General features: G+C 40.2%; 3 protein-coding genes across 5 annotated transcripts in view; 2 read left to right on the top strand and 1 right to left on the bottom strand.

Moving 5' to 3' along the window:
- The window catches only part of LOC146514510 (ras-GEF domain-containing family member 1B-B-like), a 13,683-nt gene extending 11,073 nt beyond the window's left edge, over nucleotides 1-2,610 (top strand). Inside the window, exons 12-14 of the mRNA XM_085168666.1 lie at nucleotides 77-200; nucleotides 314-386; nucleotides 497-2,610. Of these exons, the coding sequence (XP_085024792.1) occupies nucleotides 77-200; nucleotides 314-386; nucleotides 497-530 (231 nt within the window). The 3' untranslated portion in view covers nucleotides 531-2,610. The remainder of the gene's footprint in view (nucleotides 1-76; nucleotides 201-313; nucleotides 387-496) is intronic.
- LOC146514509 (anthrax toxin receptor 2-like) lies at nucleotides 1,654-21,400 on the bottom strand. 3 transcript variants are annotated; one of them, XM_085168673.1, is made up of 18 exons: nucleotides 21,291-21,400; nucleotides 15,513-15,584; nucleotides 14,144-14,215; nucleotides 13,959-14,040; nucleotides 13,732-13,836; nucleotides 12,899-12,967; nucleotides 11,739-11,819; nucleotides 11,581-11,641; nucleotides 9,675-9,770; nucleotides 8,860-8,929; nucleotides 6,819-6,897; nucleotides 6,533-6,628; nucleotides 5,242-5,292; nucleotides 4,252-4,347; nucleotides 3,949-4,122; nucleotides 3,788-3,868; nucleotides 2,870-3,055; nucleotides 1,654-2,666 (listed from the first exon to the last, which is right to left on the bottom strand). In XM_085168673.1, exons 3-17 carry the CDS (start codon nucleotides 14,206-14,208, stop codon nucleotides 3,017-3,019), a joined length of 1,245 nt encoding a protein of 414 aa, XP_085024799.1. In that variant the 5' UTR covers nucleotides 14,209-14,215; nucleotides 15,513-15,584; nucleotides 21,291-21,400; the 3' UTR covers nucleotides 1,654-2,666; nucleotides 2,870-3,016. The 3 variants fall into 3 exon arrangements, with proteins under 3 accessions (XP_085024799.1, XP_085024798.1, XP_085024797.1); XM_085168672.1 differs by lacking the exon at nucleotides 21,291-21,400 and adding an exon at nucleotides 17,647-18,140 and having other exon boundaries at nucleotides 3,965-4,122; XM_085168671.1 differs by lacking the exon at nucleotides 21,291-21,400 and adding an exon at nucleotides 17,647-18,075.
- On the top strand, nucleotides 21,362-26,760 carry paqr3b (progestin and adipoQ receptor family member IIIb). The gene is made up of 6 exons (XM_085168677.1): nucleotides 21,362-21,558; nucleotides 21,757-21,919; nucleotides 23,196-23,351; nucleotides 23,475-23,672; nucleotides 23,824-23,914; nucleotides 26,571-26,760. The coding sequence occupies exons 1-6, from the start codon at nucleotides 21,362-21,364 to the stop codon at nucleotides 26,711-26,713; spliced, it is 948 nt and encodes a 315-aa protein (XP_085024803.1). The 3' UTR covers nucleotides 26,714-26,760.

The following is a 26,760-nucleotide window of genomic DNA, read 5'->3' as shown; positions in this document are numbered from 1 at the left end:
AGAGCAATGCATTTTCCTTCATGATGCTTTTCTTTCATCTGCCCATTATAATCTATTGTACAATCTGTCTCCACAGAAACTCTGGGAGCTTGCAAAACAGGTGAGCGAGTTCCTGGTTTGGCGTCAGGTTGTTTGTCCGTTCGACAGAGACCGGCGAATCCTTCAGTACCTTGTCACAACACCCATTTTCACCGAAGACGGTCAGTGTTCAGTCTCCCCTGCGTCTTGGAGATGTCAATCATACAAATGTTTGCTATAGTTTGTCAGCTTTAGGAAACAAACAAAGCCATTATTGTTTATCTTATTGTTGCAGAGCTGCATCTGGCTTCATATGAGAGCGAAGGACCAGAGAACAACATGGAGAAAGACAGTCGCAGGTCACTTCGGTAGGTGTAGACATATGTCCACACACCCACATATCCCAAACCTTATACTAATGCAAAAAAGGGCAATTTTTGAGTGTAATAACACTGGTTACTTATCTTGTGTATTTTAGATCTTCGCTTCTCCATCGAGAGAATCGGACCTAAGGCCAGGAAATCTCTGCTTTAAAGACTGAAAATGAATCAGGTGTCTTAAAGCTACAGGTTTCTCCGTTTTATAATATGGACACAGAAGATTCTTATGGCCACAGTTAAGATGTTGGACTTCAAACAAGCTGGGACCACATCCTGCCTATATTACTGCATTTGGGCTTTGAGATCACAAGGAGCACTCCACAGAACTCATTCCATAAAACTCATCCAGTGCCAAAGAAGCCCATTTTATGTTATTATTGTAACCTCTTTTCCAACAAGTCTTCATGGATTTGAATCATTTATGAAGCTAATGATTCTCAAGAAGAGCCTGGATCAGCTGTGCTGCTTCTGTAAAATCAGCTCTGTCCAAGGCGCTCAGAGAATATCAGACGACTGGCCAGAGGTCTGCAGACTGGGTTTATACCTCCAGCGGTTGCCACAATGGCCTCATATTGTGGATTGACTTACACGCTGAAGGGAAGGTTTCATCTCTAAACAAAGTCATCGTGGACCTAAATGAGTTTCAAAGCTACATTAGCGCTCCTTGCCTGCAGATATCCTTGCTGAGGACCACAGAGATTTGAAATCTCAAAGGAAAGGACTGACTTGCATCGATTTGCGTTATAAATAATGGGCTAACAGCTGCTTGTGGTATTGCTGCTTGTCGTGTTGGATGCCTCAGTTTTAATGCTAACACCTCGAGCAGAACCTGCATCATATCCACTCCATTAGCTCCCACTTTGCACTGTCATTTGATATCTTTGTGTAATTGAAGCTCATAATACGTGGCAGTACATCAGCAACATTATTCCAGCGTGCATTGACACAGTGCTTTTATCAACCACGTGTTATTCAGTGCTAAGCATTTTGTGATGTGCACACTTTGACTCTGGTGGTGATGCAAAACTGTGTAAGTGACAGCAACATAATAACCATGCAGACTGCATCAGAATGCACTTCAGTGTGTTCTTGTGTAATATAGGCAACTTTCTATGCTATAGTATTAAGTCGTATTTTTTTATGTACTTTATTTGATGTTCTGCCAGGAGCTTGTTTTTTAGCTGGTTTTGTGTTGTTAAGCTATCAAACACCAGTTTACATATTAAAAAAAAACACTATTATGAGTGCAAACTGGTGTGTGTGTGTGTGTGTGTGTGTGTGTGTACAGAAACAGGATTTTTATTCTTCTCATCTCAGCTGTGTTGATGTGTGTGTGATATGCGATGTGGTTCTTTGAAATCCACTTGTGAGTGCTGTGTTTTATGTCATTTTATTTGTCATATATGCTACTTTTTTGTGTATCTTTTGTGTCATCAGTCAGGGTACTTGTACTGAAGGTCTTTGTGTAAAGAGAATGATCTATTTTCTTTCAAATAAAAGAATCATGAAAACGCTGTGCTCCTTTTCTTGACCCAGGCTTTGGGCTCTACATATGAGGTTGCTGATGCATCTTTGACTGTTCACCCTGATAAAATAGATCAGCTGAGCACCACGTAGTCCAACCAGGACATTATCAGAACAAGAGTGAGCAGGCGTATAAAGATTAGAAGAACTAAATAAAACAGGACTGCATCTGCAACTAAAGCAAGTGCAATGCTGCAAAAATCATTAATCTGGTGATTTGACCATCACAAGTTGTGTAAAACAAGTAAATTAATTCAATATACTGTATTTCTTTTTACTACTCATACATGCAAACATGAGATGGTGTGGTGGTACAGTGGTTAGCAGTGTTGCCTCGTAGCAGAGAGAGATGTAATTTAATTACACCATGTGCCTGTGTAACATTCCTCCCACAGCACAAAGACATGCGTGCAGTTTGAAATACTGGTATGAATGGCTTAATGTCTGTGTTATCCCTTGGACAGACTGGCTACTTCACCCTGCCGTTAGCTGTATGACAGCTAGTGCATGCTCCTGCTACCCTAAATGGCTGGTTGTTTCAATATTACAGGATGCATGGAGACTCCTTTAGTTTGGGTTTTCTTAGTAAAATACAGATTACAAATAGTAGGGTTAATCAATTTGTGTTCTAGTAGCTTTAATTTTAGTGTTGTACGAACACCTTGCAGCATATAAGGACAAAACATTTTTTTAAAAAAACTCTGCAGCCGAATACAAATTCTGGTGACAATGTCAGGCACACAGCTTGTGCTGCTGTGCTTCATTTGGAGCTGTTTGTGAAATGAGGCTCAGCAGGTTGCATACATACAGAATTTCTTCAGCAGAGACTATATCACACGTACAGCATAATGTAAATAAAAGGTTTTGTGAAAACAAAGCACTTCCAGTCAATTTTTAACCAAGACATAACCAGCTTCTGACCCAGTTATGTGCTCAGCATAAGTTACCACGGTAAAAAGCCAACTGTGACACCACAATATACATAAAGAGGTTTATTTACAATACACAGTAATTCTTCATATTGGATCGCACATGTTTGTCATCTTTGGCAAAACTGGCAGGAAAACGGGAAAACTGAGCCTCGTGTTTGAACATCAGTGATTCTGAACTCTGGTGAAGTTGATGCAGCGGCCCTGGAGAAAATAAAGGAGACACGCCATAGTCCGATTTAAACATTTAACCGCAGTCAAGTGGGAATGTAAAGTGATTTTAAATTCAACATGCTGTAAAAAAGCACAACTTATCCCACCCAAGCCTTGATGCACCACTAAAGACAAAAACTGCTTTAAAATAAAGTGGAATACTCTACAATAAACCTTTCATAACACATCCATTATTAAGCTCTAACCCCACTGAGAGGTTTTTAAAAGCGTGAACTCAAAGCCCCAAAATTTATGATGAAAAGGCCCAATTTGCTTCTAGCTCTCCCAGCAGCTCAGCTGACGGAGGATCGATACAGTAAATCCACGTGAAGTCTCAAAATAAGACTTAAACTAAACCATTAAGCAGCCTGTAGCTCATGTGCGCTGTTTCATGACACACTCTGGAGGCGTTGGCATTTAAACTGTTATTTATAACAAGCGAGTTGATACAGCAAGCTGTTATCTATCTGTTGTGCACATAAAAAAAAAAAACAGCAAGATTGGCACTATATTATTATTATCTGTTATCTAATCAAATCACTGGGGGATCAAGAGGGTGGATCACTGATCTAACCAATTTGATGGTTGAATATTTTTGGCAAAACTCACAGACTGGTGACAGTCCAGCTGGATGTAATGAGATTTTTTTTTATATGATAACATGCTGAATTGATAGCCGTGTTTCTCGTAAGCTTTTTTAATAATGCTGCTGATATTTCTTGCCTTGTCCTGAGGTGTTGGCCTCATGATTGCCACTCTGTCATATTGTCTTCTCAGTAACGCCAGCAGCGCATCAATACGTCCCTGAAGGCAAAGTCAGTCAAAAACATTACAAAACAGGCAACTTACAAAGGACCTAAATATTAAAGAGATCGTTATCTCACCTTGATGGGGGTGTACCATTTGGAGTGCGATGAGGGGTTGTAGACCGGAGGAGGCCTTGGTGGGGGTCGAGGAATGATGGGCTCCTCCACTTCCTCTGGCATAGTGACCACAGCATTTCTGGCCTTCTCTAGCCGGGATCCCTCCTCTGTGGACCCCTTCTGGCCCCAGCGCACCTGCAACATGTGGGCACAACTGACTGAGACAGCTAACATTACTGCATCTTCACTATAGCAACATTAGCAAATCAACAACACAAGCTTAGCAGTAAAACCTTTTTCTTTCTTTTTTTTTTTTAAATTTACCTCCATGCGTTTGATCCCTCCAGCACCCCTGCCACCGTAGTATGAAGCATCCACTGTAGGCCACCTGTGTTTGGGCAAAGGGTCTTCTTCTGGCTCCTTAAACAAAGTTTTTTTTCTTAATATTTGAATAAAGTTTTATTATATTAAAAATTATATAGTACTATTCTAAAACGTTCCTTTGCTAAATACTTTATATTGAGCTAAAGAGCGACAATGTAGCCACTGAAAAAAAAAAATAAAACTGCCGACCATGAGACAAAATTTTAGGTTAGTATCTTGAAATTTTGCCTTAATAACTCAGAATTACTCAGAAGTTTGAGAAATAAAACTTGAAATTTTGAGTACATACGAGATAATATAATTTTTTTGATAATAACTCCAAATTTGGACTTAAATCTACCTGCATGATACATTTCTTCACAAAATTCACACAGGAAAACGTTTATGCCACCATGGTTGAAAATGACTGGATTAGATGAAGTACATGAATGCAGTCAGTAGATGCTTATCCACAAAGAGAGCCTGAAGACTTATATGTAATAAGCATAAAAGCTTCGTTGTAATAAGTACTTCCAATTTTTTTTTTTTTTAATCAAGCAATTAAAAACAGAGAGAAAGGTTTTGTGTTGCTCATCAGTTTATAATCTATAGATCCAGTGGATTTACACCAAAGGTTCAGCTGCAGTGGTGAGATATTTGTCATGCAAAAACATAACTGCATTTTCTAATTTATTTATTTTACAATGAGAGAACTTTGCCTTCTGACTCATGCTCGATGAATAAAATCTGCCACCAAACCACTTCTGTCGGCTCCTTCTCCCCAGCTCCACCTACGCTCCTTCTGTATTTGCCCAAAATTGGATTTTCTCACTGCTTTTACTGCCAAAATGGCAACGGGTGGTAAAAAAAATCAAAGCGTCCCTTCAGTGATGTGAAGTCCTTGGAAAAAGAAAATATGGCTTTAAAAAAAACAGTCAGTGGAGTACTCACAATCACAGGGGGTGGAGGAGGGGGGCGAGAGGGAGGGGGGTCTCTGATGACCTGCGAGAAACGAAACGAAAATATTATACACAACAATAATGACATATATCTTTGACAGAAAGCAGACTGAAGTATCTGCTGAAAGATTTGCAGACTTTGTCACGGCGGGGTGCGCCGGTGTGAAGATGAGGTAGACCCACGAGCAGACACGGTGGAGACAGAACTAGGTTTCCAAAAATAAAGCGAGCCTTTATTGTGGCTGATGGCATGACAAAAACACTAGAGACCACTGAAACTGGGAAAACTAAGGAGACTAAGAACACTGTGTAAACTAAAAAGACTATGACACTCTGTGAAAGAACCATGAAAAAACTATGAACACAGAGTAACTAGGCAGGCTGTGAAACACAGTGACACAATAACGGAAACTATGAAAATATGAGGTGAGGATAACAGACGATCTGACACTGACTGAGCGGAAACACACAGACTAAATAGACATAAGGAATGATCAAGGGAAGAGTCACATGGGGAAAACAGCTGACAACAATTAACATAATGACAGGACAGGGGACGTGAAGCTAAATACAATAAACAAAAAACACAAGGCTCTTTCAAAATAAAACGGGAAACATGACGAGACCCAGACTTGACTCGAAAACTTGGACATGAAACATGACAGATAAACACACGAAGACTTAACATGACAATCTGACACAGAAAACTTCACACAGGGATGAGACAGATGGGGAGCTTGATAAATCATGAACTAAAACTGTAACCTAGGCATGACAGAATGTAACTAGATAAACTGAAATCAAACCAGACTGAAAAGAATAACAAAAACATCAAGAAACTCAGAATACTGGGTCACATGACCCAGGACCATGACAGACTTGTTAACACTGATGCCTGTTTATTTGTGTTTGGTGCTTATGGCCAAAACCTACAAGACGTGTGTTTTGTGATTTACTCTTTATGCGACATCGCATCGCTGTGATCTTTTGCATTTAACCTGCCGAGGGACTGCAGATGCAAATGAGCTTTAAGCTTATTCAGTGCACCAAATAATAACATTTATGGTTATAGTGCACACGGCCCCTTTTCAAACTGGTACCTTTCACTTTACATTCATTGGACATTCAATTCCACAACAATTCATTCCGACTCAAACACCTCACTACATTTACTAGTTCCTGTGTCCTTTTGTATTTCTTTTTCTTTTTTTATATGCTGATGTGAAAACTACTGCCTTCAAAATGAGTTTTGTTGTACAAAAATGCACAAGGACAAAGCTCACCACGGTGCAGCAGAGAGGCCAGAACCACCAGACCAAACCTAGGCCCAGCAACAGCAACAAAGCCAACAGGAACGAGAGCACCCAGGTCCCATCTGACTGCAGAAAACACACAACACAACATTATTTGATCTTATTCTGTAATCTATCACAGTTACGTCAGTATGCTCTCCTGTACCTACACAAAAAAGTGTTGTATCTAAATTAAATAACAGAGGGCAGTGTGACATCACACATGCAGGTAACTCCTTCAAAACTGTTCGTGTTATACAGAATTAATGTTACTCACACATGTTGTGGCATAGATGCTCATGGGACTGTAGATGTAGGACTTTCCATGGTTTAAGCTGACCAGCACTTCAACTGATCTGTGAATAAACAGAATCACAGAACACATCATGAGATCTAGTCCCTGTTCAGAGCTCAGTGTGACACTATTGGCACGTTTACAGTTAGAATCATAGTAAAACATGTGTGGGGTAGTCTCAAATGAAGCATGTAAATGCATTGATTTAAATATAATTATAGTGTCAAGGGGCTGATTAAATCCACCAAAGATGGAAAGTTGGTTGTAAATTAAATGTCAAATCATCAAATTATTATTAAGAACCAGGAGTTGCTGCAATAGTGAGTCACCATCATTCATATTCTTATCAAGTTTTGACTAGACTCCCTTATTTCTAAAGGTTGTTTGCTTTTGCAAATGCTTTTTTAACTTCATGTTCAACCCAACTGAGACTTTTTCAGCTGTGAGGGCTGAGGAGGAGAAGTAGAGAGAGAGAGGGATTGACTGTTTTAAGTGTGGAAGTCAAATGAACCTTCACTCACTCTTTAAATGCCACGCTGGTCAGCCTGGCTTCTGTTCATCCAACACTTTGACACAGTTTTACTGTAAACATTGTGCCTGTTTGCATTTTCAGAGAACAAATCTCAACGTCAGTCAGATGAAGAAATGTTGATGAACTACAGTCTTGTAAAAAACTAAGTACACGTCGTGATTCTTTATACAACAAACATTTGTACAACCACTTTTAGCAGCAATGACAAATTCTTATCTGTATAATGTTATCAGTCTCTCACATTGTTGTGGAAGAATTCTGACCCACACTTCTTTACAACATTGCTTCATTTAAAGTTTTGGGGCATTTGTTTAAGCACAGTCTTCTTAAGGTCCCAACACAGCATATCACTCAAGTCTGAACACCTTGTTTTTTTTTTCTTTTGCTGCTTTGCTTGCAATCATTGACCCAATTTCAGCCGAGCTTTAGCTCTTGGACAAACGGCTTTGACTCTGGAATGTTCTGGTATAACGAGGAGTTAATGGTTGACTCAGTGACTGCAAGATGCCATGGTCCAGTGCCCAAACCATCACTCCTCCACCACCATCCTTGCTTGACAATGAGTAAGAGGTGTTTGTGATGATATGCTGTGTTTGATTTTTGCCAGACGTGGTTCTGCGCATTACAGCCAAACATCTCCACTTTGGTCTCATCTGTCCAAAGCACATTCTTCCAGAAATCTTGTGGTTTGTCCAGATGCAACTTTGCTAACCTAAGCAGAGCTGGCATGTTGTTACTGTAGACAAAGGCATTTGTCCTGGCAACGAGCCCCAATCGCTTAGTCTTTTTCTAACTGAGCTGTCATTATTGCACAGTCTGACATTGGGGTGAATATACTGGGATGTCCACTCCTCTCAGGATTTTGACCTTTGGGTTGACACACACCTTCAGACTAGCAAACTTGCAGAACTTCTAGAGGTGGTCAGACTTACTAATAATCAGTTAATCAAGTGCATTTGATTATCACCTGACTGCTACTTACCCTTCTTAATTACATTAATTAAATGAATGCAAAAATTAAGGATTTACTGTAAGTCTTGTTCTTACCATTTAAAGTGCCTTGAGGTGACATGCACAAGTTTATGAACACATGTTAGTGTTCATAATGAGGCTTTATGCATCAGCTTTTGAAAATGTTGCCACACCTAAAGTGAACCTATTACATTCATGTGTAGAACCATATTTATAATCCTGGGACTTTTCTACATTATAGCTTTGCATGTTTCAAAATACAAAATAATTGTCATTTATCTAATACGGGACCTTTTGTGTTGCCTCATAGTTCATCATATAACAGAAACAAGTTATTTTAGCCCCCTTTGCCTTCTATCGAACATTTTAGCTCTATCTTGCACATTGTCTGCAAATAAGAGTGGCAGTGCAACCTAATGACGTATCTCATTAAGGTATCTTGCAGGCAAATAAGCACCAATAGGCTCCGGTTTTTGTTACACACACTCTGTGTTTGTGCTCGCGTGTGTGTTGACTTACTGTCCGACCTCTTCTAGACGAACGGCTGGACAGAGCAGATACCCATCTCTCACTACTGTTGGCTTTTCAGCTGAAAGGAAGAGGAGGCAAAGATGAACTCTGCAAGCCCAAAAAGGTCCATACTTTTCTACTTTAATTAGCTGCTTTGGCTTCTTGTAGCAGAGACATATCATTTAATTCATCATTTAATTTTACATATGGCAAGTTAGAAAAAAATTAATTAATCTTAATGTTATTGTGCAACTTCTTTGGTATTTACACAGGTTGAGAGACGCTACAAACAGAAGAAGCATTAAGCTGTTTGGCTGTTTTCTGTGACATACTGACTGAATAAATTCAATTTAAAATTTGTAATTCGACTGCAAAAAGAAGTAAACACAAGAGATCCAGATACAGCTTTGTGTTATCTCTTCATGTCCTCTCAGTAACTCCACCCTGTGCCATTGATCTGGTAATGGACTAATGAGACAGATCATCTCCCTCCTCGTCCCTCCCTCTGCTCACGAGCACTCTACTCTCATAATATCTCCTCTGTTCTCTGGCTGAAGTCAATAAATAGCAGCCACTGTTTGCTTCTGGACGTCATGACTCTGATTTTCCACTGCAGCCCCCAGAGATCTGCACACTATACCACATTTTCACTTCGGAATTTCACTTTAATCCTCGAGTGCTTTACAGTATCAGTGTGCAGTGAACCTGTGATACTGTTTCACTTCTTTAGCAATGCGAAGACTGAATCTTTAGCATTGGCATCTAAATGCTATCTATGCATATGCATCAGGTGTGTGAATCATAAGTGTGTGTACTTTACTGACTGTGGGTCACTTGATTGATGGTGAGGGAACAGAGTACATTGTCCATCCTTTTGGAGCCGCTGAAGCCACTTCCCCTCAGGACCACGTTGAAAGACTCTGGGAAACATCAGGTAGATCACATTACCCTGACAGTGCACTTGAATGGCAGCAAAGAAAAACAATAATTATTAAACATGAAACATTGTGTTCAAAGTAAAGTGACTCTGTGAGGCGATGCTTTCAGCCACATCCTGGGTCCTGGATTTCTTTGTTGAGTCTTCTGGCTTCATTATTATTCTTGGAACATTTTCCTTAAGATTTTGTTATTTTGGTCACTTCAGGTTCCAAAGGCCGGTACTACCACTAAAACTAAGTTGGATTTGTTATTATCCAGGTTGACAGTGAAGGAAGTTCACTTCTTACCAAGATATGCTTTTATCCGGTGCCTACTGACAAAGTAATTCTCCATTAATAATCTTCTTTTTTTTTTAAATCTGTAAAATTGGTGTTGCAAGCAGACCTGTCCATGTTTGTGACTGGTGAAATGAGTTAAATATGATAAACACATTTGTGTGAATGCTTAGCCAGACTACTGATCACGTGAGTGACTCCAGATCATGGAAAAAGATCCTGGGTATGTTGAAGTTGCTTCATAGTAAAGGTGCTTGAGTATTTGTGTGTTTTTAATGCCTGCTGAGTTTCTTCAGTGTTTCCCTGTTTTGCTTCCCATGTGCTGTCTATGCTGTAATGCTTTTTGTCCTCCCTCTTCTTGTTTTTTGTTCTTTCTGTCCTTCAATGATTTTGCCTTTTGGTTATTTCTCATTTCACTTTAAAAAATAAGTTTTCTCTTGTGTCTCATTCAAGTTGTACTCATGCTTCTTTTCCCTCCTTTGTGACTGTTGGCTCCTTGCTTTTCTGCTCCCTCCTGTGCCTTGTTGTTTACCTAGCTCCCAGCTTATATATACACCCATCAGGCTTAACTTTACGACCACCTGCCTAACAATGTGATGTTCCCCCTTTTGCTGCAAAAACAGCCTTGACCTGTTGAGCCATAGATGCCAATCTCTGAAAGTGTGCTGTAGTATCTGGCATGTAGATGTTAGCAGCAGATCCTTTAAGTCCTGTAAGTTGCGAGGGGGGGCCTCCATGGATCAGACTTGTTTGTCCAGCACAGATTGCTCAAATGGATTGAGATCTTGGGAATTTGGAGGCCAAGTCAACACCTAAACTCATTGTTGTTCTCCTTAAACCTTTCTTGAAACCAGTTTTGCTTTGTGGTTGGGCACATTATCCTGCTGAAAGAGGCAAGAGCCTGCAACAATGCTTAGCCAGGTGCTACGTGTGAAAGTAACATCTACATGGCTGAACCAAAGGTTTACACACAGAACATTGCCCAAAGCATCACACTGTCTCCTTCAGCTTGTCTTCTTCCCACAGCGCATCCTAGTAAGCACCTGCACCCAACCACTGATGTGATATAAAAGGAATAATTCAGAAGCTCGTCTGTTGCATGGTACGCCACGGGCCACCCTTTGGTCTACATGTGCTGTGACCCGCAGTGGGTCCTTTAGTTTGTCAACAACTTCTTACCTTCATGCTCTTTGGACTATCATTTTTAACTGAGGTTGTTAAGTAATGGAAGATTAAAGATCCTACTGTTGTAGACTTTGTTATTTTTCCTTTATTATTCCATATCTATCTATCTATCTATCTATCTATCTATCTATCTATCTATCTATCTATCTATCTATCTATCTATCTATCTATCTATCTATCTATCTATCTATCTTTCTTTCTTTCTTCATGGAACTCTATATGTTTGGACAAAAATAACAAACTCACTGGGTTTCATCATTACGAAACCACAAACACCTCTTCAAAATTACATGAAGTTTTAAGACATTAAGACTACTTTGATTAAACTCACCATTCACACAAACACTCCGCGGCTCAATTGTGAAAACCTCAGAGCAGGTTTTCTTCAGGACCTGTGAGATACAGAGATACAAGACTCTGCATAAGCTCGCCATGCCACAGCTTGCACGTGAACGCTACTGCATGTCGCTGCATGTCGCGTGACCTCACCGAGTTCACCATGTCTTTGAGAGCATGAAAGCCGGACACAACTGGAAAGACTTGCTCTCTGCCATCGGCTATTTCAGCAAGCTGTGGCCAAAGTGGAAACAACAAAAGATTACTGATACAAAAAGCATTTCAAATTTCTGTTCTCATGTCTTTCTGCTTCTCAGGGAGGTTTTTGGCTTGTGCTTGGGCATTTAGGGAGGCAAAGTCTGCTAGTAGGAGATTAAAGCTTTGGGGAGCTGGCTGAAGCTTTCATCTGCTGCTTTAACGATTGCAGAACAGGAAGTTTGCCTGGCCTTATTCAATTAGAGAATGATGTAATTACTTCCTCCTTTAGACCACAGATTGTCGGTCAGTCAGCGGGCAGAAAATCAGCCATGCCCTCTGACTGCTGAAGACATTACAGATTATATGTTATGTAAACTTAAGCACTTTAAATATGTATTAGTTCATGTTACACAAATGAATAATGTCATTCAGACTGCTGAAACATCAACCAGAAATAAACAGGGCTGGGGATGTTCAGCAATAGATGCCACATTAATTGAAATATTGTTTAGATCATTTTATGATTCTCAGCAACTGTAATTATAGATTTTGCATTGGACTGTAAATCTTATTAGCATGAAAAAAACACAACAGAACAACAGCTTTCCTCCCCCCTTTGTATTGCTTACAGTCACTGCAGTCAGCAGAAGAGTTTGCGGCTGCACAAGATTTCCTGCTTTTTCTTTTCCACCACAATCGTCTCTTTCAACCACTCAATACTTGCACAGGAAGAAATCACAGCCTATCCCAACAAATAATAACTTCACATAAGCTGCCTGAGAAAATGTATTCAGTGTTTTTGTTTTTTTTACAGGAACAAATGTATCATGAACCACAAACTACAAATCCCTGACAGCTGCTTGCTGTTCAGCCCTTTGGAGGTTTTTGGATTGACACGAACAGATAAGCAAAAGGGGTCGAGGTGTGTCAATAAATCTGGGCCAGAAACAACAGCCCACTGAAGCTTTCGCACACTGACACGTATATTTACTCAGAAAGACAAATAAAAGGTGTTTAAACAAGAAACAATATCAGCAACAGTATCAAGGCCTTGAGAGTCTTCTCTTTTCCCAGTGCTGTATGGAAGAGGTAGAAAATGAAGCCCCCACACCTACCTGGCTATGGTCAAAGTCCATGACCCCGATACAGTACACTCTGGCTCCAAACTCTCTGGCTTTCATAGCCTGGGAATCACAAAAGGAAAACTTAAGCCATGATTCTACAGACATACAGTGAATCCATGTGACTTTATAAAACATCAAAGTAGTGTTTTTTATTGTTACAGCTCAGCTGCAGCAAATGCTGTATATTTTAAATTACGATTAAGATTTCACAGCAAACAGTTTTGTTTGTCCAGCCAGCAGCAGCTTGTCTGGTTCATGCAACACGATACAAACGGAACAAACTGAGCCTTTCAACTTTTCTTTGGTTGAGATTTGTAACAGAGTAAAACAGAGAAGAGGGTATGAGAAGTATGTGAATTTGTGTGTTTTTTCAAACAGCCATGCTATCAAAGCTGCTTTAGGCTACTCCCTTATTCGCAAGGGGGGGTCCCCACCACGGAGGATGGCTCTGCATATCTGATTTGGCTTTTTTTTTTTTTTTTTTTACCGGATGCCCTTCCTGACACAACCCCAGCCCCAAAGGATTTCACTGCACTCACAAACTGTGCTATATGCTCACAACCCACATTTTGACATGATATAGCACAAAAACAGCACATCAAGTGTCTTCAAATCCTTCCTGCGTGAAAGAACATTTGGTATTCTCAGGAAAAATTTAACAGGATGCTCATCATGACCTTCAACATAATATTTTTCTCAAATTTCATCCAGCTCCTCATTTACAGCATATTCCACTAAGCCATTAGTGTGTGTGTGTGTGTGTGTGTGTGTGTGTGTGTGTGTGTGTGTGTGTGTGTGTGTGTGTGTGTGTGTGTGTGTTTTACCTCTTGTACACTCAGTTCATACGGGTAGATGTCCAGCTTGCCATCAGTAAGAACTATGATAATACTGGATGATGGTGAAGTTTGTGACTTCATTTGCTGTGATACCTGCCAAAAATACAGATTATTTAAATAAAAAAGCCCCAAAATAACAAACAACAATCAAAGGAAGCATCTGTAAGGAAAACAATGCAAGGCAGGAAGTTGCAATACTAGAAAGGAGCGCGTACCGCTTTCAAACCTTCGTGCATGAACGTTTCACCGGCAGGTGTGATTTGGCTCAGCTTCTCCAGGCCTTCATCTATCTTAGATCTGAAACAAAAGCAATTCAATTTCAAAAAAAGGAAAAGAAAGAAAGATTTACTGTCTGAGTGAAGTGGAGGAGAAGGATTATAAGGAAAAGGGAAATATATACCTGTCTCCAGTTAGTGGGAGAATTACAACAGCTCTAGCTGAAAAGACGATGTAAGAAACCCTCATCCTGGGGCTGGAACACACACACAAACACACTTTGTGAATACACAAATGTATATTACATGTTAGCACATATTGGCGTCATTTTGCGTCATATCATGATTATGCATTCCAGTCTTGCTTAAAATAAAAACACATCGGTATCAGTGTTTCTTACATTTTGTATGCTCACATGCTATCATGCAGTGACACATAATACACATGCTGTCAAACAAAAATTTAATAGTCAATTAAAATGGCATTGAGTCACTTTATATTATAAGACGTCGCACAGAAAACCACAAAGATGGTGACAAAGCAGACACAGAGTCTCGCATTAATATCAATCCGTGACATTAGTTAACAAAACAGGGACTTGCACACCAGCCACAAGGCCAACGAGTTGTCTCACCACACCCTTCTTTGACAATACTATATAATGAAACAGGGTAGCAGTTTGAGTTTATTGGATGACTGGTGGAGAGAGGAGGAGAAAAGATTTTTCAGCAGCTTCAGTACTTGTGGGTTTGCCATCTTTTTACTAATCAAGTGTCAGAGCAGGTTGTTCACTAATGACAGGGTTAGCCCTTTACACGCAAAACTGGTCTTCGGCAAGACGAAGAACGCACAACGGTCCCAATGACAAACCAGACAATTTACCATTACGCACGTTAAGTTTTGCAGCTGTGAAGCTTCATGTAGCCTGTGTTGATGAAATCTGTCCACACTGACCCTGATTTAAACACCTGCCAAAGTACACAAACTATTTTTTGCTACAGTAGATGTCTCCAGGACCACGTTATGCTATGATGACAGATGGGGAAAGTGGTTTGTGCCACAGTGGTGCAGCTGGTTGTTACAAAAAAAACATCAGTTAATAAATGTTAATAACATGGGAGAGTTTTGAGATGGGGAAGTGAGCCATTATCCCTGTAGCTTGTTCTACTGTGAAAGGGGGACAGGACTGCCGGTTGTGGTTGGCACCACCTTCAACATCTGCTGCATGTTTGGTTCTTATATTTAGCAGTCTGCTATTAAACTTAAAGATATCACACACACACACCCTCAGTGCTATTGCCCAGAGGGGTTTTGGAGCAGTTGGTTGCCTTGTGTGATGTCTAGTGCCTGAAATAGGCATGCCCTACTTTCTGCTAGCCACTACTGTTTCAACCACTGACTCTGTTTCCTCTGTTCAACTTCTTGTATGTGCTTGAAGGGCACTCGAAAGCTTCTTTTAGTTTTTTTTTTACTATTTTCTGTAATTTATTATACAGAGAATGAGGAGATATTAATCTGTTTGCTATTAATACTGGCAAAAAACATCTACTCACCTAACAAACCTCCTGGTGAGCTGCTCCACAAATCCATAGATCTCATCCCAGTGTCCCCACACGCTGCCTGACCTGCAAAAACAGGCAGCGGCCGAGTGAAAAATCAAATGTACCCAAACAATGTGCTAAAATATTACTTCATTTAACATTATTTAGCTTTATCACCAAGGATTCACAACTGCAATAGAGTTATATGAAAACACATGGGGAGCTCCATCAATTAATCAATAAATCAGAAATTATTTATGTGCTTTATATTTTCTGCATAAGACACATATATAGTTTGATTCTGCATTTTGTGTAGTATTTTACTCCATAAACATATGAATTACAAACAGAAATAAAAATACAGTTAATAGAAATCTATTATTGTGCAAGTCTTTGCACCATTGCTCTTTTCTGTATATTCTACTAGGAAAATGTTTCAATACAGTATAAAACGCAGTTCTAACAAACTTGAAGTCGATATTTAGTGTGACCATCTTTATTCTAAAACACAGCCTGAGTTGTTCTTAGTCAAGCTGTCTTATCATTTCATGAAGTAGTCTTCAGGATTAGTTCTCCAGGCGTCTTTAAAAAGCATTTAAAGCTCTTCTTTGGATGCTGGCTGCCTTCTGTTTTGTTCTCTGTGAAGATGATTCCACGCTGCTTGAATAATGTTGAGGTCCAGGCTCTGGGGAGGCCAATCCATGGCTTATACTGTTACACTGTGTTTTCCTCTTTCCAGGTAAAATTCTACTGCACTGGCTATGTGTTTGGGATCTTTGTCATGCCGAAAAGTGAAGCTGTTGCTGATAAGATGCTTTCTAGATGGCATTTTGTGGTCACTCAAAATCTGATGGTGTTTTTCTTTGTTCATAATTCAATCAATTTTGGAAAGATCTCCAACACCACTGGCTGCAATGCAGCTCCAAACCATGACAGAGACTACATCGAATTTTACAGATGGCTGTAGACACTCTGTGTTGTGCCTCTCACCGGACCTCCTCTGTATATACAGGCAAAAATTTGAACCAAAAGTTTAGATTCATCACTCCATAAGACCTGTTGCTATTGATTTTCTGTATAGTTCTTGCATAATTCTGCATACCTCAGCCTTTTTTTTTCTCTTTTCCTTCATTAAGAATGCCTTCTTGTTAGCCACCCTTCCACTGAGATCATTTCTGATGGGGCTTCAGTGAACAGTAGATCCACTGACTGAAGGGTTATCTCTCAGGCCCTGTATCAGGTCTTTGCTGGATTATTTTCTGTTCCTTAAAGATACGGCTTTCAGATACTGTTCGTCTGCTGTAGATAGCTTTTAAGCCTCCTCTTATAGTTATTTTTTAAAGACACACTGCACACCAAACTAAAATGTATCAAGTTTTTTGTTAAAAGTTATTTGTTAATCACCTTATTGCTGCATTTTTTGTAGAATTGGATAAAGAAAGGGACGCAAATTATCTTTTTACAACAAGTTGCTAGTAACAAAGTAGTAAAAGTGGCTTGGTTTTAGGCTGTCTTTTTTATCCCTTCAGTTAGATCCCCCTTTATGCTTGAGATCAGTGTTAAGTGGCTTAACAAACAAAAAAAACACATCCCTCTGAAAACTATGTACAAGAATGGGACTGAAAATGAGTGAAAAAGCAGCCAGTGTCCAAAGAGAAACTCTGAAAGACCTCCAGAAAGCCTGGAGATCTACTGCTCAGAACTAGTAGGAAAACTGTAAGAAAAATGAGGGGTGGCTCAAGACTTTCGCACAACACTGTACTTTTAACATTAACGACAATAATACAGTCCGATGCAAGGATAAAATGTAAAAACAAAAAGATCTGTGACCGAATTTGACTACATCATGTTTTCCAAAAGTTACTACATTTGCAAGGGGCAGAATAAACAGAAGAGGTGAAGGGTCTGTTTATTCTCTGGTGCATGCAGACACACAGAATAAGCGGGGAGCAGGTTGATCTGTCGCTGTTGGGAATAACAGCATAATAAGAGTGAACTTTGTGGTCACTCCTGCAGTCTAGCAGAGGAGGAACTAAACATAGCCATACATGGAGAGGACTGAGTAAGTCTCTGCCCTGGGGTAGCAAGTATTTAATTAATTAATGAATTAATGCACGGGTAAAACAGGCTAGCCTTCGTAACTCACCGGTCTAAAACAAAATAAATATCAAACGCCCCATCGCAAGAAGCGTCCTCTTCTTCCAGAGATGACGAACTCACACAAACAATTGCAAGGAGTATGATTTTGCAGCATATCCACATGCGATCCATAACCTGTGCTTCAGGCTACATATCAACAACGTGTTTGGGAATTGGAAAACACAAATAAAATAAAAAATAAAATAAAATCAGTCAGTGCGGTTAAAGATAGTCTCTAATCTTCACAGTTTCATCCCTGCTCACATGTTGAATCAGTGGTGTGAGAGGGCATTTGGTATTTTCCCCTTGAAGCTGCATGCTGATCATGAAATAAAATGGGCAGGGCGCACAGCTGCTCACAGTGACGCTGTCAAACTACTGCCAATGAGACGAGACGAGAGCTTCCTCCCTCTGCACTTCCAGGATTCCTTATTTGCCAAAAATGGCTTATATGTTATTAATTAATTAAGAGTTTATAGGGACGCTAAGAGATAGCATGTTGAAGTTATTTTGCATTACATATTTAGACACTAATAAAAAAAAGCGTGAGTAGGCAAAAGAGCACGGTAGTGTAAAAATATTTATTCACACAAACATTTTCCTGATAAACTTTTTAACAACTTTTATTTTGAAGATAACTTCAGTTATCTTCCTGTTTGGGGTATTTGAGACGTTTTTACATTGATATGAGTAAAAAAAGAACATATTTTGAAATATTACATTCGGCTGAGCTTGTTTTAGGAGCCTTTTCCCCTATATAAACACGAGTCCCTTCTTCTTCCTACTTAAATCGCTTCAAAATTTAGCAAAAAGAAAAGAAAATCCCCCTCGGAGTAATCGGTAATAACGTGTCTTGTTGTAATACAGGTCTAACTGATTCATAAATCACCCTTTCATGAGATGAACTTTATGCTTCGTGTCTCAAACAAGTGCATCGTGCTCTTGTAAATCTCTTCCAGATGGAAACAATTGAAAATGCAAACACAACGCCCTCGGTGCGCAGGGTTGATTTGTTGTTTTGCATGAACACTTGCATCTTCCTTCCATGTGCTGAAATTAAGTCCCCACCTTTGCTCAGCGACACACGGAGACTTTGTTTTCCAACACAGTATATATAAACTTTTATAGTCTTTAACACCAGCCCCCCAGGAGCTTTAATCTTGGAGACTAAAAACATTTTTAATTCATTCCTGGAGTTCTTTTGTGAGCGAGTGCTGTAATCATGTGTCATTGCACTCTCTGTAGGGATGTCCTCACAGCCTGTGGCTTCCCAGTGTCAACTTTCAAGAGGATGAAGTCATGACAATGCAACTCTAATAACATACCAAAGTCACTGCGTCAGCGAAGAGGAATCTATTCTCTTGTGATGGCTGTTTGGGTCGTGATCATGGTCCATGTTTTTGTATTTTATTATTTTTTATGTGGGTGTGGTTGGAAGAGGAGACAGCAGGGCTCTGGATATTAGATGCTCCTATTTACTGACAATACTCTGATAATACCAACTCAAACTGGATTTTATTTATTGTTTCAAGTTATAGTGGAGACCCCAAATTTTCTAAAGACAAAATCTTGAGCCATCATCTATTTCCCATTTTGCTTAGAAATGGGAAAAAAGAAGAAGTGACTTATCGAAACACATGCAAACATAAACTGAAATACAGTATAAAAGGCAAAAGCAGAGTTTGTACAATTCTTATGAGCTTGAACAGTCAATATTTGGTATGGTCACCTTTATTTTCCTACACAGCCTGAACTCTCTTTCGCTTTCTTGTAGTTCAGGAATAGTTCTTTAGGCTTCAGAAGGACTTCCACAGCTTCTTCTTTGGATGTTTTCTGCCTTGTATTCCGATCTCTAGCAAAATGATCTTGCAGTGCTTCAATAATGTTGAAGTCTGAGCTCTGGAGAGGCAGTAGATTAAGAAAAAGCATCCAATCTCCAAAGAAAGACTAAAAGACCTTCAGAAAGGCTGGAGGCTCAAGACCATCCATTAATTTTCTTATTTCGTTCAAGATCATGGCTTGCTCAAAACCACTTTCTTGGAGATTTTGGCAAATAGATATCAACATCACAAAACAGCTATTTGCTTTAATATTTCACAATTTTTAAACAACGTAAAGCAGCTGCTAAAGGATTTGTCACGTTCAGGCATTATAGTATAGGATGATGTTTGACAATTTACAAACATGGGTAAGAATTGTAGATCTGAGAAAATGAAAATAACTGCTGTAGTTTTTGGTTTGTTTGTTTGTTTGTTTGTTTTTTTTCTCGTGGCATGCTGGTGTTACGCCCCACTTAAAAGCGAAGTGTTGACTGGGGTGAGGGGTAACACAAAGTGAAAAAGAAAACATGAACTACTGGAAAATAGATTGCACATGATTTATTGCACAAAACTACTAAAGTAAAAATTAACACAGGGAAGCTCTTTTCTTCAGGGTCAAAACAACAAACAAAACACCCCCTTTAGCTAAAAATCAAAGCAAGAACTATCTAACCAAAACAAAATACAATGGCTGAGCTCCCTGTCTAGCCAAAAACAGGAGAAAACTGTTGAAAGAAACATGGCAGAGAACCCCTACCTGCTTCCACAACGATGAACTAATTAACACAGGGAGGGCACACCTTTGCTTACAATAAAAGAAAGAACACCAAAGTTTCACCGAGTTTAAGCACACCCACGCACACACACACTAAAGCCTGCTGCCCAAACCACTGTAGCTCACAACTCTGGCAAGATGGGGGGAGGTGGCCGGGGCTTAAACAACGTGCAACAGTTTCAGCGAGAAAGCAAAAAGTCAGTATTTTTTAGGTGTGGTCACCAGTCAAACTTATTAAATAAACAAGCGGCATTATAATTAAATGGTCCACCAATGCTTGGGCGTGATGCCTCTTGGGAAGTGTTCAAACCGCTAAAATAAAATTATTATTATAGTTTGAAATGCATTCCTTTGTAGAGAACAAGGCCTTGTAGGAAATTAACCTACATCAGTAATTAGGATACATTTCCACAAATTATTATTATCATCATCATTATTATTATTGTTATTGTTGTTGTTGTTTTCATTTCAAGTTTAATAAAACACCGCAGGGTGAAATTCTCCACAGCCACCAGTTGGTGGCAGCGTTGTGCCGTTTCATTGTTTACCATCAACGTCAAAAGAAGAAAGACGGGGGGGGGGGGGGGGTAGTGTGTCTGTTCACTAAAATGTAACATTATTACTGACGTGTCAGGTTAAAAGCCATCCAGATATAGCTGAACTGTGTGAACGGGGATATCGAAAGTCGGAGTGGGACTAATGGTGAGTTCTGTAACCCCGTTTCACATCACTTTAGCGGACTAGCGTGCGCATTAGCTAGCATGGCCCAACAATAACAAACCGTTTGACGTGCGAGTCGGGCACGCTAGTGTGTTTAGTTTGCTGTTTTAAAGGGTTTATTTAAAAGGGAAAGATATGCGGAGAGCCTGTGGACTTAACTGAGAATGTGGTGCTGAGATTTGAGAGCTTTTAAGGAGGTAGGGTTAGGGAATAGATGAATACACACACACCAACGGCGGTAACCCTGATCCTGTAGATATGACATAATGTCAGCACTGATTTCAGATAGAGGAGGACTTGTTTTACCATCATAGCACACTCCCTTATAAATCCTACCTTTCCTTTTTCCATATGCAGCCTTAGCCTCCCTCAGCTTGCCTTACACCGCCAGAGGAGCCCCGAGCAAGATGCTGCTGAAGATGCCCCAGAAACTGCTGAAGACTGCCCACTACATAGAGCTAGGCAGTTATCAGCACTGGCCGGTGCTGATACCCCAAAGGATACGACTGTACACTTACGAACAAATCCCCCTCTTCCTGAAGGAAAACCCCTACATCACAGACGGCTACAGGGCTCACCTGCCCTCCAAACTCTGCCTGAAAAGGTGCTGGGAATACTGTAAAATCAAGCTTATGCATTTCACCTCTGGCCTTTACTGTTATTTATCTTTCTTTGAGTTGCCCAACTTTGTAGATATAAATATATAGCATTACAGACCAGAAGGGGGGAAATTGAGTGATTATATCCATACATTTGCACATAAACCATGCACATGCAAACATCCTGCACATTTCTTTTGCAGTATTTTTATTCTGTCCAATGAGACGGTGAATATCTGGAGCCACCTTTTGGGTTTCCTGCTGTTCTTCTCTCTGGGAGTCAACGACCTCTTGTCTGTCCTGCCAGCTTCTGGAGCCAACAGAGAGGACTATGTCATCTACGCTATAGGACTCTTCTGTTTCCAGGTAAGTTGTGTGTATGTATGCAAGATGGTTTTTGAGCTTCCTGTGAGCTGGATTTAATGATTGTTTTGTCGCTGCAAAATTACAAATCACTTTCTTAATTTAAAAATAACCATCCCTCCAGTCATAACCATAGATCAATAAAATAATGTTGAAAATAGGAATAAAAATACCATAAAAAACAGGATAAATAATGCACATGTCATTCAGATTGTAGCATTAAGCAAAATGTATATGAAAGAGAGTGCTGTGTAAACTAGTAGCCTGCTAGTAGTTTGATTGCCTCATATTTGCATAGCGATTGAAGTTGTTCAATTGCTTTTTGTCATTGTTTGTATAGTAAACGACTAAAACTACAGTTTTGAGCTGCTCCTTATGGCTGATCACCTGAATCCATCTCACCCTATCGCTAGCATCCTACTCTGTCATGCCAATCCTCTGCATGTCATCCTCATGGCATTCTTTGCCATTGTTGCTCCCTGATCAGCAGTCTATGGCCCAAGCTAATTCTAAAGTCTTTTCTCTTTCCTGCATTTAGTTAAAGAGAGGGTTGTTCACTATTTATTTGCTTCAAGTATAACACTCAGCTTCAATCGTCGTCAGTGCACAAGTATGAATGCAAACGGTGACACCACCCACCAGGGCAAAGCTTGTGCAGGGAGTTAAAACTTGGCAAAAATCCATCTTAATTCCTGTGAGGGCATGCCCAGACAGTGCATTAATCAGGCAGCTGGACACTTCTCTGTGCAAAAATAAAGCACTTTCTCATGATTCTTTTCTTTTTTTTCAACAAGTGTGCATTTTTTGTAATGAATCTTTTGGCTGGCATAGGATGTTTCTGTTTCCAGATATTGTTTGTGAAGCAGTTTTATTTTACCAGGGTAGCTTTGTGCAATTGCATGACTGAACAAAGCTATTAACATAGGTTTCATGTTTCTTGCTACAGGTGCACTCAGGTCACTGCCACCTTCCCAGGTGTGTAGATAGAAGTAGCTGTGAAGTTTAGAGTTCCTGTTGACAGATAGCGGATTTCGAAATTTTAGCTGTGTATTTGTTTGTGTTGTAAGTTTCACTCGCAAATGGTTTGAAATCTTTTAATATAGTGAATAACTAGTCAGTGTGATTCTTATGTAGGTATAATGTACTCATGTGTTAAAGGAACACAAAGTTTTTTGTGTAGTCACAAATGTGATTAGCTTGATGGATGCATAAAAATGCTCTACACATAAAGAAATTGTCAAAAAACGTTTGCATCTGGTGCTGTTTGCTTCCCTCTCAGGTTTGCATGCTGTGTTCAGTGGGGTATCACCTGTTCTCGTGTCATCGATCGGAGAAGACTTGCCGCCGCTGGCTGGCGTTGGACTATGCAGGCATTTCTGTTGGCATCCTGGGCTGCTATGTACCTGGGATCTTCTACGCTTTCTATTGTAATGCTGTAAGCACAAACATTAGTATCAGGTTGCTGGCTAATTCCTTTTCCTTTAAGATATGAAACTGGAGATCCTCAGGCTCATATTGCGCTGTGTTTTATATTGTCTGTTACTTCCCCTGGTTGCAGTTTTGGCGGCAGGTCTACCTGCTGACAGTGCTGTCCCTGATCCTGGCTGTCTTCAGCACTCAGGTCCACCCTCGTTACCTCAGCAATGACTGGCGTTGGATACGGATGTCAATCTTCTGTTGCGTGGCAGGTGTTGGCACGATTCCTGCCTGCCACTGGGTCTGGCTCAATGGTGGTTTCACCTCCGATGTTGTGCAGGTCAGGAAACAAAGCTTGTGTGCTGTATGTTCACTGTATTGTTTTAGAGCTTTATTACAAGCCGTTTCTGCTGTGATGCTGTTACTATGGTTTTAACCCAGAAATGAGGATTTTCCCTGTGTACAATAAATCTTTCCTGTCTCTGTTTCAGCTGTTTCTGCCTCGAGTTATAATAATGTACTTGATTGCTGGTTCTGCCTTCCTGTTCTACGTCACCAAAATCCCTGAGCGATATTTTCCTGGTGAGTTTTGCTTGTCTGCGGCAGCATTTGTGTCTGTTTGCTTTTGGCTATGCAGAGTGAATGATTTTGATATCAACTTTTCAAGTATGCATTCACCCATCCAAATCATTGTATTCAGGCGTTCCAATCATTTCTATTGCCACAGGTGTATAAAAGCAAGCACCTAGGCATGCAGACTGCTTCTACAAACATTTGTGAAAGAATGGGTTGCTCTGGCCAGGTAACCTGATAGGATGCCAACTGTGGAAAAAGTCCTGTCGTGAAATTTTCTTACTGTTAAATATTCTACAGTAAACTGTTAGGAGTACAAAGTGGAAGCCAGTGGAAACAACAGCAACTCAGCCATGAAGTGATAGCGTTGTAGCTACGTAAATTAACAGAGTGGGGTCAGTGGATGCTGAGGTGCATACTGTGGAGAGGTTTCCAACTTTCTGCAGAGTCAATCACTACAGACCTTCAAACTTCACGTGACATTCGGATGAGCTCAAGAGCAGTGCGTATAGAGCTTCACTGAAAGGGTTTTCATGGGTGAGCCTTACATCACCAATCGCAATGCATAGCATCACATGCAGTGGTGTAAGTTACGCCAAAACTGGACTCTTGAGCAGTGGAAACGTGTTCTCTGGAGTGATGAATCACACTTCTCTATCTGGCAATCCAGTGAACGAGTTGGGTTCATTTTCATATAAAAAGGAGCTGATCTGACCCTTTTCCATCAGTTAAACTGTTATCATCATCATTCTGGGTATGAAGTTCCTGCTCTGAGGCTTCTCAGGCTGTAGATCTCCCTACTTTATGTCTCTTAGCCATAACTCACACGATTCACAAAGCATGATCAGAAGTGGAAAATTACAATGAAAGCTACTCAGCTGTTATCCTTACCACACCTATGTGCCGATACCCGTTCACATTAGGAACCATTTTCATGATACATGATGAAATAAGCAGCTTTACAAGAGTGAAGTTGTTTTGAGAGTGACAGAGTACTGAAATTGACCTTAATGGTCTTGAGACCTACAGTTAAAAAAAAAGCATTTGAGGAAATAAGCTGGTAGTATCAGGAATGTAAGATGACATGTCACAGTGTGACTGCTGCTAGATCTGGGTCGACAAACTAACCAGTAGGACAGGAAATGACACCCTGATCAACAGACACAAACTGGTACAAACTTAAGTGGAGTGGAGGAACGTAAATGTAAGTGTAAAACAAAATGTTTGTGAAGGTTCTCAGTCATCCAGGTCATCGTAGTCTAAGGAGCTTGGAAAGAAAAGTGTCTGGACTTCTTTGAGTTGCTTGAAGACGTTTCACCTCTCATCAGAGAAGCTTCTTCAGTTCTAAGGGTCAAATGGTGGAGAGTCCCAGATTTAAACCTAGTGGGAGTTTCCCCCCCAAAGAGGGACAAAGGACCCCCTGATGATCCTCTACCTAATCACATGAGCCAAGGTGTGAAAGCGGGTGTGGGTCACAATCAGCCAGGGTTTCGGGTGAGCTCATTGTGAAACCTGGCCCTACCCTATTATGTGACTTCCTGAGGTCAGATGGCCCAGGATGTGAGAGGGCGTTAAGGCGTCTGGGGAGGGAACTCAAAACTGGATTATAGATGGCAGACAGTTGGTGTCGTAAACCACCGCCTCTGTTCAAAGATGGTCGCTCACAGTGGACATAAATGGCTTTTTTCACTCCTCTTTCAAACCATCTCTCCTCTCTGTCCAAAATGTGAACATTGGCATCCTCGAAAGAGTGTCCTTTATCCTTAAGATGCAGATGGACAGCTGAGTCTTGTCCCATGGAGGTGGCTCTTCTATGTTGTGCCATGTGCTTGTGAAGTGGCTGTAAGGTCTCTCCGATGTAGAGGTCTGGGCATTCCTCGCTGCACTGTACAGCATACACCACATTGTTAAGTTTGTGTTTAGGAGTTTTGTCTTTTGGGTGAACCAGTTTTTGTCTGAGCGTGTTGCTGGGTCTGAAATGCACCAGGATGTCATGCTTGGAGAAAACTCTCCTGAGTTTCTCTGATACACCGGCTACATAGGGGATCACAATGTTGTGGCGTCTGATATGATAAGAAAGGCACATCAATTCAACCATATGTTTTTAATTTTGTATATATATATATATATATATAAACTGGGATATTTATAATTAAAGCTATTTTGTAACTTTGTAATATATTGTATTTTTTAATTTAGTTGAGTTAGTTACTGTTCTTACTGTCTTGGAGCAGCTGGGACCACATACTTTCCTCTGGGACTAATAAAGGATTCTGATTCTGAAATGCTAAATATAAAGTGCTTTAAGTGCTCTGGCAGAGCAGAAAAGAGCTGTATAAGGATCGGTCCATTTACCAGTCAAATAAACTGCTTAATGAACTTAAACAGGAAATGGTGAATTTATGTGGACATAAATTAAAATCATAAACAGAAATATTAATGATTAAGAGGGTACTGTATACACCGCCATGACAACGACGCACCAGACATTTCATTTTACAGTACGATGAAGCCATTAAACTCGCTGACCGCTACAGAGTACGGTCCCATCCATCCATCTGTTATTTGTTTTTTCTTTAAACGATTGAACTTCTTTCAACAACAGTTCTACATTATGAGAATTAATAAATGCATTATATTTACACTTTATTTTTTCTTTTTCCAGGCCAGTTGAACTACCTGGGTGCCAGCCACCAGGTGTGGCACATACTTGTGGTGGCTATGTTTTACTGGTGGCATCAGACGGCTGTGTACATCATGCACTTTAGACACAGCCAGTCTTGCCCAGCAGAGACCACCAGGAGCTAAGTGAAATTCATCATGTAACTGTAATGTAAAGCTACCTAAAAACAACA

The sequence above is a fragment of the Neolamprologus multifasciatus genome, chromosome 7, assembly GCF_963576455.1.
Source record: "Neolamprologus multifasciatus chromosome 7, fNeoMul1.2, whole genome shotgun sequence".
Lineage (NCBI taxonomy): Eukaryota > Metazoa > Chordata > Actinopteri > Cichliformes > Cichlidae > Neolamprologus > Neolamprologus multifasciatus.
Note: the sequence above shows the minus strand (reverse complement) of the source record. Positions and strands in the feature narration are given on the sequence as shown.